The sequence below is a fragment of the Nyctibius grandis genome, chromosome 5, assembly GCF_013368605.1.
Source record: "Nyctibius grandis isolate bNycGra1 chromosome 5, bNycGra1.pri, whole genome shotgun sequence".
In the NCBI taxonomy this organism is placed as follows: domain Eukaryota; kingdom Metazoa; phylum Chordata; class Aves; order Nyctibiiformes; family Nyctibiidae; genus Nyctibius; species Nyctibius grandis.
The window spans coordinates 61,602,463-61,620,362 of record NC_090662.1 but is presented as its reverse complement, the minus strand read 5'-3'; the positions used below and the strand labels follow the sequence as shown (position 1 = coordinate 61,620,362).

Sequence of the window (17,900 nt, the reverse complement as noted above, 5' to 3'; positions counted from 1 at the left end):
GAGGCTTGCAGGGGGAGAAGATCTGCAGGCTGAGCAGGGGGAGCCTGGAAGAAGTCAGGGTAAGAGCACCTCCAGCTGTGCAGAGAAGAACAACCCAGGAGGCTGGTGCAGATAGTTTACGTTATCCTTCTCAGGGGACAGGGAGTTGCTGAGCAACCGCTGTATTTCTTAGCTACCCTCCTTGGTGCCGTTGAAGAGAGAGACAAAACACAGGGTATGTGCTCCCCAGCACAGGGATGGAGCAGATACTGGCTGGCAGGTGTAGATTGCTTGAAGGAGGGAAGATGGCAGCAGACAGAGAGTCCGGTTATCGTAGCAGTCATGCAGATGAAAGCAAAGCACGGTGTCTCTCAGTCCCGACTTGCAAGACTCCCTCTGGTCTTGCACTTCTTGCTGCCCCGTCTCCTGACAGTGGTCTCCCTGTACTCTGTTGCACCGCCACTTGCTCCTCCCCGCAGCATCTGTTTTTCTCCTATCCCAGGTCCTCCTCACCTATTTTGCCTGCACCACCTTCAACTTACAGCCCCGCAGCTCTGTTCGTGCCCCTTGTCTTTCACAAAAAGCAACTATGCTCCAGCTAGAGCAGGGTAAATAGAGTTATTCTGTCAATAAATGGGTGAGGGGGATGGGGACATGGACAACTCTTGACCTGGGGCTGAGCTCCAGCCAGTGGCATTGACCTGGGGCTGAGCTTATTTGGGCCAGGGCTCATTTGGGCTCATTTTGGCAGCTGGGCAGGGATATCTGTTCTCAGCACTGCCACTGGTTCAGGTTTAGTCTGGGACTGCCTGAAGACCAAAAGCTGTTGCTGTAGTTGCCTCGTGGTGGATTCTAGTGGATAAACATTATATGTGGATGAAAAGCTGCAGTGTTTGACTGGGGATGTGTCAGTGTGGTTCTCCCGACTAACTCGTTGCTGTACATATGGGAAACTGAGGCATACAATGACAATAAGAAATGCTTTCATAACTGCTTGAGAGATTTAAGAGACTAGATTTCACTTTTAAGATTGACTTGGAGCCAAAATTTCCCAAGATAACTGGGGACTAGCTGCATCTTTATATATATATCTATATATATATAGCTTTCCCAAGCTTATGCTATGAGGGCTTGCCACAGTGGGTCAGAACCCAGCTGAGGGTATTTTCTGATGCCAGAGACCTTACTTTTTTGTATCCATCTTTCCTGGAAAGAAGCATCCTCCTCCTCTGGTGTTTTCAGCAGAACAAAAAATATAGAATGTCAATCTGATCTCTCTAAGCAAGCATACCACATCTATCACCACAGGCTTTTGAATCAACCAAGTACCCAAAACCTTGATCAGATCTGACTTCAGAGGAATTCCCTTACTGCAAGTACCGTTTACTTTCTGCTTCTTCACAGTAAAAAAAAAGGAAGGGATGTCAGAGGGGGCTGAGACTGATGCCTATTTACGAACAAGGTATCTTGGAAAGAGGGAGATGTGAGATGTGACAGCTATCTTTGCTGTCTCTGGGCTTAATATAAAGAGAGGACTTGTGTCTGTGGCTGTTAGCTCAATATTTTCCACACAGTGCTGGTGTTCAGCTTTGGTTTGCCTCTGGTACTGATGGACACTGTCGTAGCATCTTTCTGTGGTTTTGTGAACCACACACTGTGCCTTTGCATCGGCTTGAAAGGGGACCGCTCCTCATGTGACATTTCCAAAGAGCTCTTGGAGACCCAGCAGAGAAAGGGCCCCATATCACTGAAAGTGTTATGCCCTTGGTATTCACAACCTGCGTTACTCACATACGAGACCACATGACCTTGTCTTCCTGGAAGAAAGGTCCGGTTATCACCAGATCTGATGTTGAGCGCTTCCTGCCGCAGTGTGTCACACATTCACACCCAGCGTGGCTGTGAATGGAGTGCTAACAGTGTGAAGGCCCGAAAGCTGCCAGCATTTTCACAATGTGGTGGGGAAAAATACTGTGCCAGCAGGATGGTCCTCAGGGGCTTGCAGCAGAATCACTTTCAACTCTTCTTTCTGTTTTATGTGGCCAAGTCCCTTGGGGAAGGGAATAGGAAGGAGGGCTAAAGGTATATTGGTCCTAGCAAAGTTTTGCCTAGTCTGCTATTTAGAAAAGCTGCTAATCCTTGCCCCCAACCCCAAAGGACAGAAAAACACTGTAGATTCCATAATATTTCTTTTATTTACAAAGAGGCAAAGTTTTTCTTTTGTACTTATCTTAGCAGCAAGAATAATTGAGAAGCTTATGAAGGTCTATGTTGGGACAGGGTAATCATCAGTACAACTAGGATCCTTGGCCCATGTAAGATAGCAAAGTGCCCATCAGGGGCAAGGGAATCAGCATCTCTTTTTGAAGTCTATCTGGGAAGATTCTCAAAGTACAACAAACAGCTGGGCAAGCCTTGTGCTTCCTTATCTGGGAAGCTGTGAGGTCTTCTTCCCCTGCTGTCTCCTGGAGACAACAGAGCAATCTACATCTTGATGCAAGTGAAGAAGCTGATGAGGAGTATAGCTCCCCCCAACCTCTCAGCTGCAGGCAGGCTCAACTCTTTTGAGAAGCTTTTTTGAGGTGAAATCCAAGCCAGTGGGTGACCCCATAGCTGGGACTCATAATGACATTCAGACTGCTTAATGCAAGGTCAGGTAACAAAGGAACTGGGACAAAGGGGAAGCTTGACACTTGTACAGACAGAGGTAGGGAATAATTAGTTCTGGGTGATACATGGGTGACAGAAGTACCAACAAGTTTGATATCCTTGACTTTTTTGATATAAAAACTCTTAGAAGAAAGATCTTTAGTACAGAGCTGGTATTTTCCTACTGCTGAATAGTTCAGAAATATGGCAAGAAAGCAGACAGACAGTACAGATGTTGAATGCAAGGATGGATGTAACCAGAACAGCTTGCCTTCCTTTGCCTTGCCAGTTTTCTTCTGTGGTGTGCTACTTTTTCTCAACTCAGATCAGCAAATACAGAGTGAAAAGAAAAAAAAAGTAACCTTTGCTATCCCCATTCTTTGTGACTGGATTGAGGTTTTCTTTTCAGCAAAGGTGCTGATTCGTGGGTTAGTTTTCTGGGCTCAGTCACCACATCTTTGCCGCTAATTAGGCAATGGTTTCCCTTGAGCAACGGAACGAATGGGCAGCACCGTTGCGATGTTTTCCACTAATACAGGATGTGGGATGAACTATTCTGCAATCAGTTTATCGTAGTCAAATAACCGTATTTTGCCAGCAGGGCAGAGAGGCTTTCGATTTCATGAAAAATATTGCAGCAAGAATGAGAAATTGTGTGCGTTCTTTTTACTGCCATCATCAGTCCTGGGGGAAGAGGGGGGGGAGGAGATTTCCCCAGTATTTTTAACACAGTAATGGGGATTTCTTTTTACACTGCACTGCTTAGCTGACACAGTTGTGGCTCTGAGCTGACCTTAGAGACTTGAGCCTAAAGCTGGACCAAATAGCTCAGAATGTAATCTCTGATTAAAACCTGAAGTGAGGACATCACAGAAAAAAATTACAGCCTTGGTCAGTCAGGAGGAGATGTCTTTATCCATTTCATCATTGGCCCCAGCACTGACTGGCAGTGCTACTGTCCCTTGTACAAAATCTCCTGTACATTTCTTCAGGCATTTCTCCATCCCATTAGAGGTTTTTAGGCTGGAACAAGGCAAATGGACCATGTGCCTGCTCAGTCTCAAAGCTGAGTGCTATTTTATACCGAGATGCAGAGCATGGAAGTGCTGGCACAGCCTCCTACCAGGAGCTGGGAAGGAAAAAACAAGTTGGTGAGATTTGGGGTGGCACTTGAGCAGTGTGGGAAGGGTTTTCTATGCCATTGGACCCAGTAATACCAGAGAAACAGGTTCAGTTATGAAGGTGAGTCCTTGTTGACCTGTATGCCTAAGAATCAGGTTTCTAGGTCTCCATTAGCTGTATAGCCACTAAACAGCCTTAACGTGCCTTTATCATTCTCTGTGTGTTGCTTTACTATCCACTAGCCCAGTTCTCGATGCAAAATGTCTTCTCATTTCCAGCAGTCTGTTTCACTAATGCTTTACCTTGGGGACTAGTGCTACCCATGTAACTGTCCATGAATTTACACCTTGTCCATCCTATACCTTTTCTGGTTTTGCAACCTTCTAGAGTAACCGTGTTCTCCAGCCTCATTAAGGAAATAACAGTCCCAATGGGTTCGATGCTGAAGACACATTCATGTCCTGAATAGAAAAACTGTCCATCTAGCCTTCCCTGCAGAGAAGGCCTTTCCCACCTGTGGATTTCCTCCAGGCAGATCCTAGACAGAGCAATGGTTGTACTGGCTTTGGAGGTCCCTCAGAGAAAGGTAGACACCAGTGTTTGGGACCTGGCTGGAGAAGGCTGTTCTGCATGGATTCTCATCCTGGCTTTGCCTTAGAGGTGGAGGCTGAGAGAAAGAAGAGATAGCATGTGCTTCTGGTGTACAGTGGTCAATCGGAGGGCCTGCCTTCCCACTCCCTTCCATTACATCAATAGTATCGCTGTCATGCACATCTGGTGGGTCAAGAAAGTCAGTGTCCAGCTGGCACAGGGCCTCAGCAGGTTGTAAAGCTTCTTTGTCTGTCACCTTCTCATCCAACTTCAGAACTGGTGTTGGTGAGGTTCCTTCACTTGACCGGAGAGCACCAGAGATAGCCATGGTCTTCTGGGCTTCTCCTTCTGTCTTTTCCATGAAGCAGCCATTTTGGAAGCCCCGGTTCGCCTTGATACAGTGAAGGAAGTTGAGGGACACCACAGGCATGTCCTCTGCCAGTGTGCAGAGGTCTGGGGAGGGGAGAGCATGGTAAGACTCTCCATCCTCGCTGCCACTGCCCTCCTGAGTGAAAGGCTCATAGGTGAAGTAGACCTGACAGGGCTCGATCTCAAAGGAGTTGGAAAGGTGGAAGAAGAAGTAGCCTTGGTTAGTGAAGCAGCTAGATACAGAGTGCCCACTGGTTTCTAAGGGAGGATCAGAAGTCAGGGTTCCCTTGGAAAGTAGAAACTGGGATTCCTGGTCATTCTTCTGCATCACCTCGAGCATGGAGATCTCTGGGGTTGTGCTGTTCACACAGTAGGAAGATGTGGAGAATGGGGAGGAGAGCCATTTCTGATGGGGAAGAAACACAGGAGAGAGACTGTTACACCTAAAGTATAACACTCAGTGAGGAACCAAAGGTTTCTTCTCCTGAGTGCCCACAGCAAGCAAGTGACCTTTTCTCTGTCCAGTCAAGAGTTGCCGGAGGTGGGAGGAGGGAAATTCACATTCATGATGTCTCATCTGCAGGATTTTCAGAGAAAGGATATCTTTCTGTCACTTTGAAATCAAGAGCAGATCTTGCAAGCCTGTGTTTTGAGTTTTCTAGGCAGGGGGAACAGAGCATGGAGGAGTAAAGTGAAAGGAAGAAAAAAAAATCACAAGACCGTAACAAGAAGTGAAGGTGGAAACATGAAAAGCAGTACTGGAATGTATCTCATGCAGTCCGTTCCTCGTGCTGAACCAGTTTCTGATACATCTACATGGCCCCATGCAGATTTCTTGTCTAAAGTGCTTTTCCAGGCCCCTTGTTGTCTGAACCATGAGTGACATCCTGCAGTGCATCATTATCCTTAAAAATAAACTGGTTGTGCTAATATCCACCTTCATTGCCTTTATGGACAGTAAAGCCAATTTTTCTAGTTCTTTCTGCACTGGGAAAGTGTCTTCAGTGCCTGCTGCACACCCTGCACCCCTACTCCACACTCTTCCCCTGTAGTTTAAGCTTTCTAAGGCTTTTTGCACTTAGGCTTTTCCAAAGTTTTGCTGTCCTCTGGACCCTCTGCAGTTTGTTTCCACCCCTCTTAAAGTGAGATGCCCACTTGGGATCACCTCCCACGTCTGGCACCTGACACTCCCTGTAATAACTGCACAGAACGGTAATTGTCTCCTTGCAGCTGCCCATGCTCGCAGAGAGATTAGGGGAAGGGAGAAAGTGGAAGTGGAGAAAGAAGGGAAAGAGAGAACAAAAATGCAGAAAACAGCTAAGTGCCATCCAGTGCGATGGCAATTCACATTAGGAGCAGAGGACAAGCTCACAGCCAAAAGGAGGGGATCACAGCAGGAAATCTGGGGAAGAGCTGGGCAGCCTAGGGCAGGCAGGGAGGGGCAGAAGTGGGGTGGAAGGGGATCTGAGCAGCCAAGCTCCCTCCCACAGGTCCCTTGTTTTCTCTCAGGCTCCCCGTTAGGGAAGCAGGGTGATGAGGTTTGTGTGGTTTGCTGTTTCTCGGTTCTGTAATTAGAGATGTCTCAGACGAGTGTCAGGTTTTAGGTTGGAAAATAAAACTCGAGCGGAGAACCCAGCAGCTGGTGCTACAGTAACATGTGTGGTGTGTGCGCATGTAGGTCTGGCAACCAGCTGTCTGTCCCAGGCATGTACAGCTGGACCCTCCTTTCCCTCATTTCTCCCTCATAACCACATGGATCCATCCCCAGTCCCATACCTGAATGTCACCTCCGTGAACTGAAACAAGTGGAGGAAAGAACTTCTCGGGGTCTGGGATGTGAGTCTTCAGGATTTTCTTAAACCTTAAGAAAAGAGAATGAGGAGGAATGAAGCAGGGCCTGATCCTGGCCAATCGGGCACTGTGGTGAAGGTAAGAGAGAGCATTGCAGCTCATGGGTACTACCCTGGTGTGGGGAGAGCTAAATTAAGAATAAGCCTGAGGCTCTTCTTGCTCTTGAGTGGCCTGAAATGCAGTAGCCGAGGGATGAGAGGTATAGAGATGAGACAGTTAAACCTGGCATTGGACAATACACTCCCCTCAACTTTTTTCCAAGGGAAGCACAACCAGCAGTTCACTGATTTCTTCCCTGCCTTTGCTGGTCACCTTAACTTCTCCACCTGTTCCCTTAGCCCCCCGTCCTGATGACAAGCTGGTCATGTCTCCCTTGTTTCCAAGCTCTAGCTGTTGTGAGTTGCCCCCCTCTTTGCTTTGCTGCCTCCACAATGACTCAGAGGACCACATGGCCTGAACAGGACCATCGCTGGCAAAGCTGTGCCACAGCTGTCTGTCTGTCCTGTTAGCAGGACACTGTGTGGTTTAGCTAGGACACACTGGCCGTGCAAGCCATCTAAGCATGCCTTGCCCCAGCCCAGTGGCCTCTACTTTACTGGATCCAGTGTGTGGTCATTCTGAGACAGCATGAAGTGATCTAATCTGCTTCTCGGTCCCTCAGAGAGGTTGGCTGATCCTGTCAGCTCTTTGCTGAAGCTTTGGTGTGGGATGCTTTGAGGAAAAACCCTCCTGACCTCTGGAGGCAATCAGTGTTCTCTCTGAAGCATCACAATTTGCTAGTTCTTGCATATAAACTACCTTACATCACTGCAGATGCTATTTTTATTCATGCATGTCTAATCCTTCCTTGGATCTTACCTCAGCATTATTCTTCATCCAATTCCCCCAGGTTAATTATACTCCATGGAGAAAGGAGCCCTTTTTATCTCTCTCTGTGCCATACAGCTAACACTTCATCACCCTTGTGTTATGACTCAAGGTAAAACGCAGTGACCAGTGACTTTCTCAGTATCCATCTTCCTTCAATATGCATCTCCTTCTTTCCCTACAGAGAAGCCATCACAGCCTCTGCTGCCTCATTCGTGAGAACATTTCTCCCTGCTCCCTGCCCCCTGCCACAAACATCAGTGTTCTGCTTCTCTGCCCCTGTCCATGAGGAAACCTGAGGCCATTTCTAACCTTGCCGTGCTGATGCATCACTCTCCGTATTATTGCAAGAGTAACCTTGTGAGACACTTTCAGTCCTGAATAAAAGCAGTGCCTGGGTACAAGCGCTGGCAAAGAGATCTTCCAAGCATCATTAGTATGTTTACCAGCATGTGATGAGATATTTCAGGACTGCACAGACCACTGGTACTCCTTGTTTTGACTACAGACCAAATGTCACCACGTCCTGCCTGACCTCTTGCTTGAGTGTTTAACTAAGGCAGAAGGTAGCTGTACCTAGGCTTGCTTGGTCCTCTCTACTGAGGGAGCGCTCAGCCCAGTGGCCTGCTTTTTAAGAGGCAATTTTGGTGCATCTCTGCTACGGAACACCACTCTAACCCATGGGAACAGATGTGCTGAGGTAGCTGCCAGGCCATGGCACCAGGTGACAGGAGCGCAGCACAGTACAGTGATGGTGGTGAAACCACATCATCTTGGATGGTGATATAACTCCCCAGAGAAATGGCTGCCTTAAGAGGCTGGGCTATAAAACATATTATACAGTGACTCTCTATCCTGAGCAATGCCAAGTGAAAAACAGCCCTGGTTTTGAGAAGACACACAAGATACAGGAGAGGAACAGAAAGAAAAACTTGAATTTCATTTACCATTTCAGGGTCCGTAAGTTAATAAGGAAGGCAGTCCCAATGATCACGAAGATGCAAGTGCTCACTATAAGAGCTGGCAGGACCGGCCGGGATGTTTCTGCAAGGTGAGAGAGAATGAGGGAGTTGCTGTGAAAATTTAGCCCGGATTCTGGAGGTAGGAGCTGCAGCCCTTCCGTGGCAGTTCAAGCTGATTGGTGATATAAAATTATAATATACAGGTCAGATAAATGAGTTCTGCTGTGTTGTGTAGGATGCCTTTGAGCTGAGATGGATTTCAGAGTCTACTTGGCATTGTTTAATAGATAATTTGTGCTGAACAGCTTGAACTCCCTGCTCATAACAGCACCACAGCTGGGGGTTGCCACAGATGAGGTGGCACAGTCTACTGGCTGAAGTGTCCATCAACCTGTCTCATTGCAAAGGAAAGCAGGGAGTCCTAAAATCAGCTTAAGTGGGATTGAAGGCTTGAAACAGCATTATGAGTTGGTGGGGGAGACAGAGGCATGGGGTTCATGAGTATTTGAGAAGGCAGGAGGACCAAGGATGGAGAAGGTTAGGGGTCAAGGGGCTGGCTTCTTTCTCTGGAGAGGTGTAGGAAAGATTTAGGAAGCTAGGAAGGTTACAGCTTTCCACCACATGATGATTTTGGTACTTTGATTGTAGGTTTAGGAGAAAGAGACTGAGTTCCCACATTGCCAGCATTGCCAGCACTCCTCAGGCTTGGCTGGCATTATCTCAAACTTTCCTTAATCTATCTCTTTCACACGCATCTCCCCAGTGCACTATTGTTTGGTCTTGCTATTCTGGTGCCTGTCTCCTCTGCCTGCCACCTCCATCTCCCTCCATTCCTAGGACCTCTTGGTCTGGGCCTGCAGAACTCCTCTGGAGTAGTTGTGAGGGAGCAGATCAAAATAAAAGGAGGAGACATTTTTAGAACACTCTTTCTTTGCCTGTCCTTCAGATGCTACTAAGATCACTTTGTCTCCTCTGGCCCTGGTACCCTGGTTATCTTTGGGTCTTGGTTGCTATGACAACTGGTTGCGGCTGTATCCTATTCATTGACATCACACACTGTCAAAATTTGATCGCCACAGCAACACAGTGCCCTTTCTAAACATAGCTCCTCTGTTTATACCAGCACCAAGCACAACAGGGAAGGGCTGAGTAGGGGCAGAGTGGGGGCGACATGAGAAGGAATAACCTCTATCTGCTTATTTTTTGGAAAATAAATGACAGAGACCACAGCCAATGACTCACCAAAGAGACTTGCTCAGGGCACTATCTTTCAAGGCTGGAGGTGTCCTCCATTCTGTGGTTCATGGTAATGACTGATGCAAGCCTCAGCAGACCTTTTTGGAAGGGACTTACATGCATGTAAGTCTCTTTCATTCCCTGTGAGACTTTGCTTCCCAGGCTCAGGTCTCCTTTGATTCAAGAGCTGAGTGCTCTGTTTCACTGCATTTCACTGATTGACAGCTCCAATGAACTGGGCCATTTTAGAAAGCTGGATTTATGTTCCTAGGTCACAGGAGCACCTGGGAAAATGCCAGTCCTGGCCACTGATTCTGCAGGTCAGACATCTGGCCTTACTGCTCTGGGGAAGCAGTCCCTGATTTACATCTTGTGGATTTTGCCTGGCTTCTGGAAGTCAGAGGGGCTCTTTTGGGGTCAGGGCGTCTTTGCTCTTAAATCCTGTTGAGCCAGTCTGACCTAACAGATGAGGAGGGACAGATAGTTTCCAACCTCTCTATTGCTCTTTGTTTAACACAATCCTCTCTACCCACCTTCCTCCCGTTTCTCAGCCTGTTTGGACCTCCTACCTTGTTTTCCCTGAGTCCCCTCTTTCCCCTCCAAGCCAGACTGCCTGTCTATGATCCTTACGGTTCGCATGTGTGCTCCACATTATCGTCTCACTCCAGTCGCTCCACACGCCTTTGTAGGTACTTGAGGCACTTGGCCTTGCACGGACAGCTGCCTCGTATTTCAAGTCGGGGGATAGGCTCTCAAACACCGCCCACATCTGGTCCTGCACAATGGTGAAGTTGTTGGCCTCCTGGGAGAAGGGCAAAATTAGAGCATCAACAACACCCTGCCATGGCTTACAGCCTCACGTACCCATGTCTTCTAAGGCCCTCAGAGAGGACTTGTCTCAGATCCTTACACCTTGTGCACTGCTTGTTCACCCTGGAGGACAAGTCGTCTTTGCTTTGTTTTTCTCAGCCCTTTCAGGTCTGTCCTGACAGGTTTCTTTGTGACAGCACTAAGTAAAATAGGATTCCCATCAGCCTCCATATCATCACCAAACACTGGTAGCAGGTGACACAGGTAAAAGGGTGGTGGGGAATCATCTGCTCTCCAACTTCACTAAAACTGTTTTTGTCCTGAGGGGAGGCCCAGGAGCAAGTCCTGGGTGACATAAAGAAGACCAGGATTCATGTAATGACAGGTTTCAGTGCCTTACTCTGTACTCACCTCCCAGGACTGACTCGTGGTTCGGTACCGCACTTGATATTCCCGCTCCCCATCCAAATAGTGAGAGGAAATATTCAGGCTCCATGTTAAGTTGTAGGTGTTTTCAGTTTTGCTAACCAGCTGAAGATTTCCTGGAGGTCTCAGCTTTACTAGAAAGAGAGAGAAAGAGCAGGGCTGATACCTCCACACTGTCTGTCCATAATAGGTCTCTACCACAAACCCCATTGCAGCAGGGCTGGTGTCTCGGCTGTGCTCACAGACTCCAACCAGCCATGGCCATGTGAGATGATTGGTGAGTTCCCCCTCTCTGTTTCTCCTTCTTCTCCACTGTCACTGAAGGCAAAAGGCCTTTTGTCTCTGGACTACATTAAATGCAGCTCCTCCTGTGAGCCTGTGAGAGTGGTCCCTGCAGTCAGTGCAATCCCACATGGCTGTGCATCCTTATCTTGTAGGGTGATCCGCAAGGCAATTGTACAGACAGGAATGGAGCGTGGTTGGAGTGACAGCTGCTTCCCAGCTGCCCTTTCAGAAACCTACAGCCACATGGGATGGAGTTACAGACTATCTGGGCTGATCCTTCCCAACCCCTGACTCCAGCCATGCCTTCCTATGCCTCGCCTTGCAGCAGCTCTATTGGACCTCTCCTTGAGCCAGGTACACTCACACATCCAGCAAAAAAATGACCCAAGCAGATGTTTTTCTGCTGGATTAGTGAGTTGAATCCTTTCAGCAAAGACTGGTGGATGCCAAAGCAGGCTTAAAGGAGGGTGGAAGCACATATCTGGTAAGAGAGGCAGGGGAAGAACAGTAAGACTTTCCCTCCTGCTTGCAGCATGCATTTTTCAGGAGGTGACCTGAGCTGTCATTGCCTGTCTGAAGCCAGAACTTCTAGTGCAAAGCACTCTTATTCAACAGTGTCCCACATAGAGGACAGGACAGTAAGTGGCTGGCGTGACATTGCACGTTAGAGGTACAAGTAGCAGGAGTCAACATGGTTCATCTGTTCTAGTTGTAGCAGGAGACAAGGAAAAGAGGCAAGTCTAAAATCAACTATGGGTGTTGCATAGGAGTGGATGGGGAAGAGAAATTAGCTATAGTTTTGTGGCAAAGCTTCAGAGACTGCAAGACAGATGCATACTCACTATTTGCAAGTGGACTGAAATCTTCTATTCGCACAGGTGTAGACCTTTTCTCTCCAATCTGGCAGTATACAGACATGGTCAGACGGTCTGCAGTGGTGAAGCATTGAGTCTGCAAGGAAAATTTACCATTAACAACACTGAAGCCTCATCAATAAGCATTCACATTTCTAAGCATTACCTATGTATAAGATGTTTAGGAATACTTGACAATAAATATGGGTTGTATTTGTGGTTGAAAGGCAAAAGGCTCAGTGGTGAGTAGAGGAACCAAAAATTTCTACTCGATGTGGTTGGATTTTTTTCATTATTGGTGAGAAGGGTACAAAATATTGCGATATGCTAGTTTGCTAGGATCGCTGTATGTGCTGACTAAGCAGGAAAAAGGTTACTTTCTATAAGTGAAATTTTTTGAGAAAAAATATTTTTACTAAAACATTTTGTGTTCACTGGTAAGATTGAGATGACATCAGTATTAAATATTACTCTTGAAATGCAATGATACTAAAGGGCCACATACATCATAAAGTATTAAACAAGCAATAGGGAAATTAGCTTGATTAGAAATAAAAGGTTTTGGAGCTGTTTAGCAACCCTACAATTTGTCTTTGCACGTGATATGCAAATGTAAGAAAGCTTGTCTGTCATTTCAACTGGTTGTGACTTTATCAATAAGGAGAATTAGCTCATATTTGGGTGGTTTTTCTTCTGAAAACACAAAGGATACAGTAATTCTGGATATGACTGAAGGAAGGATATGAGTCTAAAAAAAAGACTGATTTAAGTAAAGAATAACAGCTAGAGGATTTGCATCACCATTAGCTCCAGAGATGTGTTGCTGTTGCATCTTGCATTTGGCACATCTCACCAGGCTTCACAGTAGTTAATGATCTGGAAAATGCTACTGACCTCTTCAAGGAAAATGGGGTCGAGAGGTGACCTCAGAGCTGGTGATGATGTCCACCCCTCCTCAGAGGAAGCGATCAGGGCCAAACCCAGGTAACTGAGACATGGTTCACTGCATGTGATCTGTCTGTCCTGCACCTCTTCTACATGTGTCAGGACAGCATGGCCCAGCTCACAATGAAGCCCATCCTCTCAGCAGGGGAACCCACAAGGGCGATGGATTATCAACAACAGACAACATCACGCCCAACTCCAGAACTGGAGTCAAGGATTGGATCTGGGATTTTTATACTGCTTTTGGATGTCACACTGTTTATAGACCCAAAATCCACATACAAATCTTTTCTACCTTGTCATTAGCCAGGACATCCCAGATGAACTACTCACATTACTGTTTTTGCTGAAGGTCTTGATGCATCTCCTCAGTCCTGTCATGTGTTCTGCCTTGGGTAATTCACAGTGCTTCTTGAATTTTTCAGGTAAGGGAAATAACCTGGGTCTTAAGCAGGAGAACTCCAGTGAGCTGGGGAGGCTGTTTTGTATTTAGTCAAGCTTTATGTAACACTAAAGGCCTTTCAAAGAATTTTGCATCATACCTTATTTGCTTAACAGGTTACAGCAAGGATGTAATCCCACTTTCCCTCCCCACTGCATCACTCTGACAAATTTTATGTGCTGGCACATGGAGAGTCAATGCATCCCATTATTTCAAGCCAAAGATAACAGGTTTCCAGTCTCCAATTCTTCACAAAACCCTCTTGCTACCTTCTCTGCTTCCTGTTGATACCAGAGGGCATGCAGAGCCCAAACACACCTGCTTCCCACAACTGCGCCAATGTGGCCCCGGAAGAGAGGTGCCTGTTTCAGCCCCTCTAGGGTTTACAGGTCTCCTTCAAGCCACTGACAGTCCTGTAGGATCTCAGATACTGAGTGAGATGTATGTTCTGAACCAGCTCACATCCCAGTCAGCCAGGACCATACGTCATACTTCACAGTGCTGCAACATGACCTCTCTTCTGCTCTGACAGGTGTGGCTGGACATCCTAAGCTGAGCTATAGCACAGGGGCTGACAGGTGGGAGAGCATCTGTGGGGTCGCAGCTGAGAGGGTATCAGACTGAGCTGGCTGCTCCAGCTGTAAGGTCATATCAAGCCTGGAACTTGCTGATGGCTGGGAGAGGTAGTGTCCTAGAGCCCTGGTCAAGCAATGGCACAGTTCCAAATGCAGCCCAAATTCCATCCCCAGCCCTTGTGATTCAGTCCCATGGAGCAACAGAAATGTTTTGGCTTTCTCAGTTCATGCATCAGGCCCCAGAATATATTTGCCAATCTCACCCCATTGGAGGTGTCTCTATGACAGTCAGGAGTAACTCACCCACTGCCAGAATCGCACAGAGCCTCTCCTTATGACAGGCACCCAGGGAAGCCCTGGGATAGGCTGGTAAGTGTCTTGGCTGGAGATGTCATACTTGGAGACCACAGACTCAGCCCCCACTGCAGTACTCACCACACATCTACCCTTCTGCTGGGAGACGTGTGGGAGAGGAAAACATGAACCGAGAGAGATGAAAGGGCCAGGGGAGATAAGGGGAACAATATTTTCCTTCATTTATTGTCACTAGGGTGCAACATCCCAGCTCATCCTGGCAATGTGTAAATGGCCCCGATATAACTTTAATTCCATCCCCCTCTGCCCCCATCTCTGTATATTCTCCTTTTCCATTGAAAATGCCCTTCAGTCCAGAGGGTGGCTATCAAGGAAAAGGGATTTTTGGAAAATGAAGCACAGACAGAGCTATGGAGCTGGAAGATGGGCTGTGCTAGACCATTTGGGACCATCAGATCACAAATACTGTTTGAGCAGTGGCCAGCATCTCAGGCCAGCTGGGGTTAGAGTCAGAGTTCAAGGCAAAGCCCCTCGGCTGTGTCACTCCACTACACCTCGCCTGGGGAGAGAAAGCCTACATATATGTTAAGTGGTAATCTTTCCCGGGCACTTTTCATTCAAAGTATTGGCTTTCCTCAGCTTCTCCAGTAACCTACCTGTCACACAACTCTAACTTCGATAAAATCTCCAGCTGGCATGGTGCTTCAACCAGGTCCCTGCCTGGGTTCCAGTCGCAGAAGAGAGCTGCCCGCGAGTCATACCAACAAGTTAGGCTGGAGGCACCTGCCATCAGAAAAGAGACGGACAGCAGTGTGGCTGAAATAGCAACGATGTTTGGCATTAACCATCACCCTGGGCAATTCTGCCCCATCCAAAACTACAGACTGACTCCTCTGCTGGATAACAGTCTCCAAGCAAGAAAGGCAGAGCCCCGCGCTTCTCTAAGTCCTTGGAGTTTGATGTGCTCATAAGAGAACTTTAACTACTGAAAACTCCTCTGGCTGTATGCTACAACATGAGCATTGCACAGCAACACATTGTGGCGCACACACTCCTCTGACTGACCCCCCTCCCTACTCGCCCAGATGGCACAGGTGAAGGGAATCACTTCTTACCCTGTGCCAAGTCCGATGCCCGTGAGAGAGTTGTGAGGCTGAACAGCCAGAGGTGACGCAGAAGCAGCAAAGAGGGCTTCATCTGTACTGGTGACACACTGAAAGAGAGAAGATGCCCCCCCAACACAGCTCAGCAATGCAAATTAGGAAGGTGTCATCTCACAGGAGGCATCCACTGTCCCAGGGCAGGCCTCAAAGCCAGTGCCAATCTTCCAGGCTCAGAAACTCATACCTTTTCCACTCCAGAGTCTGTGCTTTTCCCTCAGCACCTCATCATTTTCCTGCCTTGGGTGCTTTGCTCAGCACTGAAACCGTTCGCAGTGCAACACAGATAGGCTGTTCGCAGGAGTAATGCCTTCTGGAAATGTGCGTGAGTGCACAGCAGTCCGCGTGTATTATTTCAGGCTGCTTGCTGACTCAGGTAGAGAGTGCTGCCTTGGTTGCACACAGCTTGCATTTTGAAGACCTTTTTTTTGGTAAGCCCTAGGGCTGAAATAACTAGGTGCTTGATGAGTAAGAGGGGTCTCTGGCTGCAACTAACAAAAGTTAGTTGCAGAGCTCATGGCTTAGGAGGTAGATTTTGAATGGCTTGTTTAGAATAGGGGAGGAAATCAGGGAGAAGAAGGAGTTTACCAGGTTCTGGAAAGTCAAGGCTTTACCATAGCACAAAATATTACACAATCACACACAAACCATGCACCATCCTCTCCAAGTAGACCCTGCACTGCCTTGTAAGGAGCCATGCTTGTAGGTGTAGCAGAAAATTCGCGCTTTGTAATTAGGAAACTCTGCAGCACCCCTCATCCACCCGTGGCACCCAGGGAGATTCGTCTTACAAAGCCTGTACAGCCATGTTCCGTATTAGACTGGGCTTACGGTCTTCTCATCCAAGCCTCCCCCTTTACCCATCCACCTGGATATCTGTACCTTGAGGTCTGCCTCTGCCCACAGGAGAAGGGATGATCCTCACCTTTCAGCAAGCCTTGAGCCCAGGCAGGGCTGAGCAAAACAAGACAGAGTCCTGCTGGACCCTGCTGGGACTGCCAGGGGAGCGGGAAGAGAGGACTTTTAAAGGGCTGGCACGAGGCATAATATCAGTTCCCGATGTGATAAAAGATTAGGTTCAGAGGAAGAAAGACATGATGACAACGCATTCACAGACAAAGCGGAGAGAAAGAGAGAGAAAGAAAGTGGGTGATGTGGTTGTGAGATGTGGGGTATGATTTGAGAGGACTGTGGAGAGACAGAGAGATAAATACATGCTCAGCCCTCCCCAACGGCGAGATTCAGTTTGTCAGACCGAAACTCCTTCCAAGACACTTTTCAGATCAGCCACCCCCGTGTGGGAGACAGCTGACATCACCCCCTTTACCTTCTGGCTCCAGGCACCCGGTGGTCCAGACGAAGGGAGTCTCTGGGGACTGGGTCACGGGGTTGGATGGAAGCAGGTGCTGGACATCAAACTGTGAGGAGAGCAGAGAACGGGGAAAGGGAGAGGGATGGAAGTGGATATCCTAGCTCAATGCATGTCCAGCTGTCAGCCAGTGCTCCTGCAGTGAGAGAGATGCCTCCAGCCCAGCAGTTCTGCTGCGGAGCTGTTGCCCTCATATGTGCGCCGTCTCTCTGTCTTCTCCCTCTCACCTTTGCACAGGAAGCTGCTGCTTGCTTGCCTTGTCAGACTGAGACGAGGCCCTGAAGTATCGAAAAGGCTAGCGAGGCCAAGAATAAAAAGCCCCAAACCACGTCCTACTTCCTGCTGGTAAAGTAATAGGTGCAGAAACAAGGGCGGAGGGATCAGGTGTTAGCTTGCAGTGCTCACATGTACTGGGACCAGTTTGTAACTATTGCTGGGAAGCAAAAGAGAGAGAAGGACCTGTCCTCTTGGAACATGGGCAAGAGACCCATAGCTTCCTCTTCCAGACACCCAGACAGACCACTCATATTGCTCTCAGGGTCTTCATGCATGCACAGATCAATTTGAAACTGGGGATAGGACTCAATCTGCAGTAGAAATACCGTGGACCACTTTGTGAAAAATAACTTGAGTCATTGACCTAAGCAACACCAGAACAAAACCAGCCTCCCCACCAGTGCCCCAGTTTCAGAGGATCCTTCCTGGGTCAGAGCAGGAGTGGAACAAGGGCAGTGCTGAGTGTGAGCAAGCTTGAGGCACAACCCTCACACTTGCAGATGGTGTGACACTGCAGGAGCACCCATCCCAAGGCCTCCCTACCCAGACAAGCACCCCACTTGCTCCACAGAAGGAAGAATCACCCCCTCCTACCTGAGCCTCACAGCTAGTCCAGACAGGCAACACCATCCTGCAGCAGCTGCAGTGCCTGTTTGGCATGGCTTGTCCATTCAACAGGCCAGAAAGGGATGCAAAAAATACGTCCACCTTCTTCCAAAGCTTCACGTGCCCTCACCTTTGCAGACGGATAACCCCTCAAAGGCCCTGCAGGGCTTGTTTAGTTTTAGAAGATCCTTTCACTACAGGCAGATGTCTT

The 17,900-nt window shown here is 47.9% G+C and overlaps 1 protein-coding gene across 1 annotated transcript; it reads right to left on the bottom strand.

The window, feature by feature from the left end:
* Positions 1-4,288: 4,288 nt before the first annotated feature.
* IL2RB (interleukin 2 receptor subunit beta) lies at positions 4,289-15,511 on the bottom strand. The gene is made up of 9 exons (XM_068402169.1): positions 15,394-15,511; positions 14,935-15,061; positions 13,280-13,385; positions 11,990-12,098; positions 10,848-10,996; positions 10,257-10,428; positions 8,376-8,472; positions 6,487-6,571; positions 4,289-5,116 (listed from the first exon to the last, which is right to left on the bottom strand). Exons 1-9 carry the CDS (start codon positions 15,473-15,475, stop codon positions 4,289-4,291), a joined length of 1,755 nt encoding a protein of 584 aa, XP_068258270.1. The 5' UTR covers positions 15,476-15,511.
* Between the last annotated feature and the right edge of the window lie 2,389 nt (positions 15,512-17,900).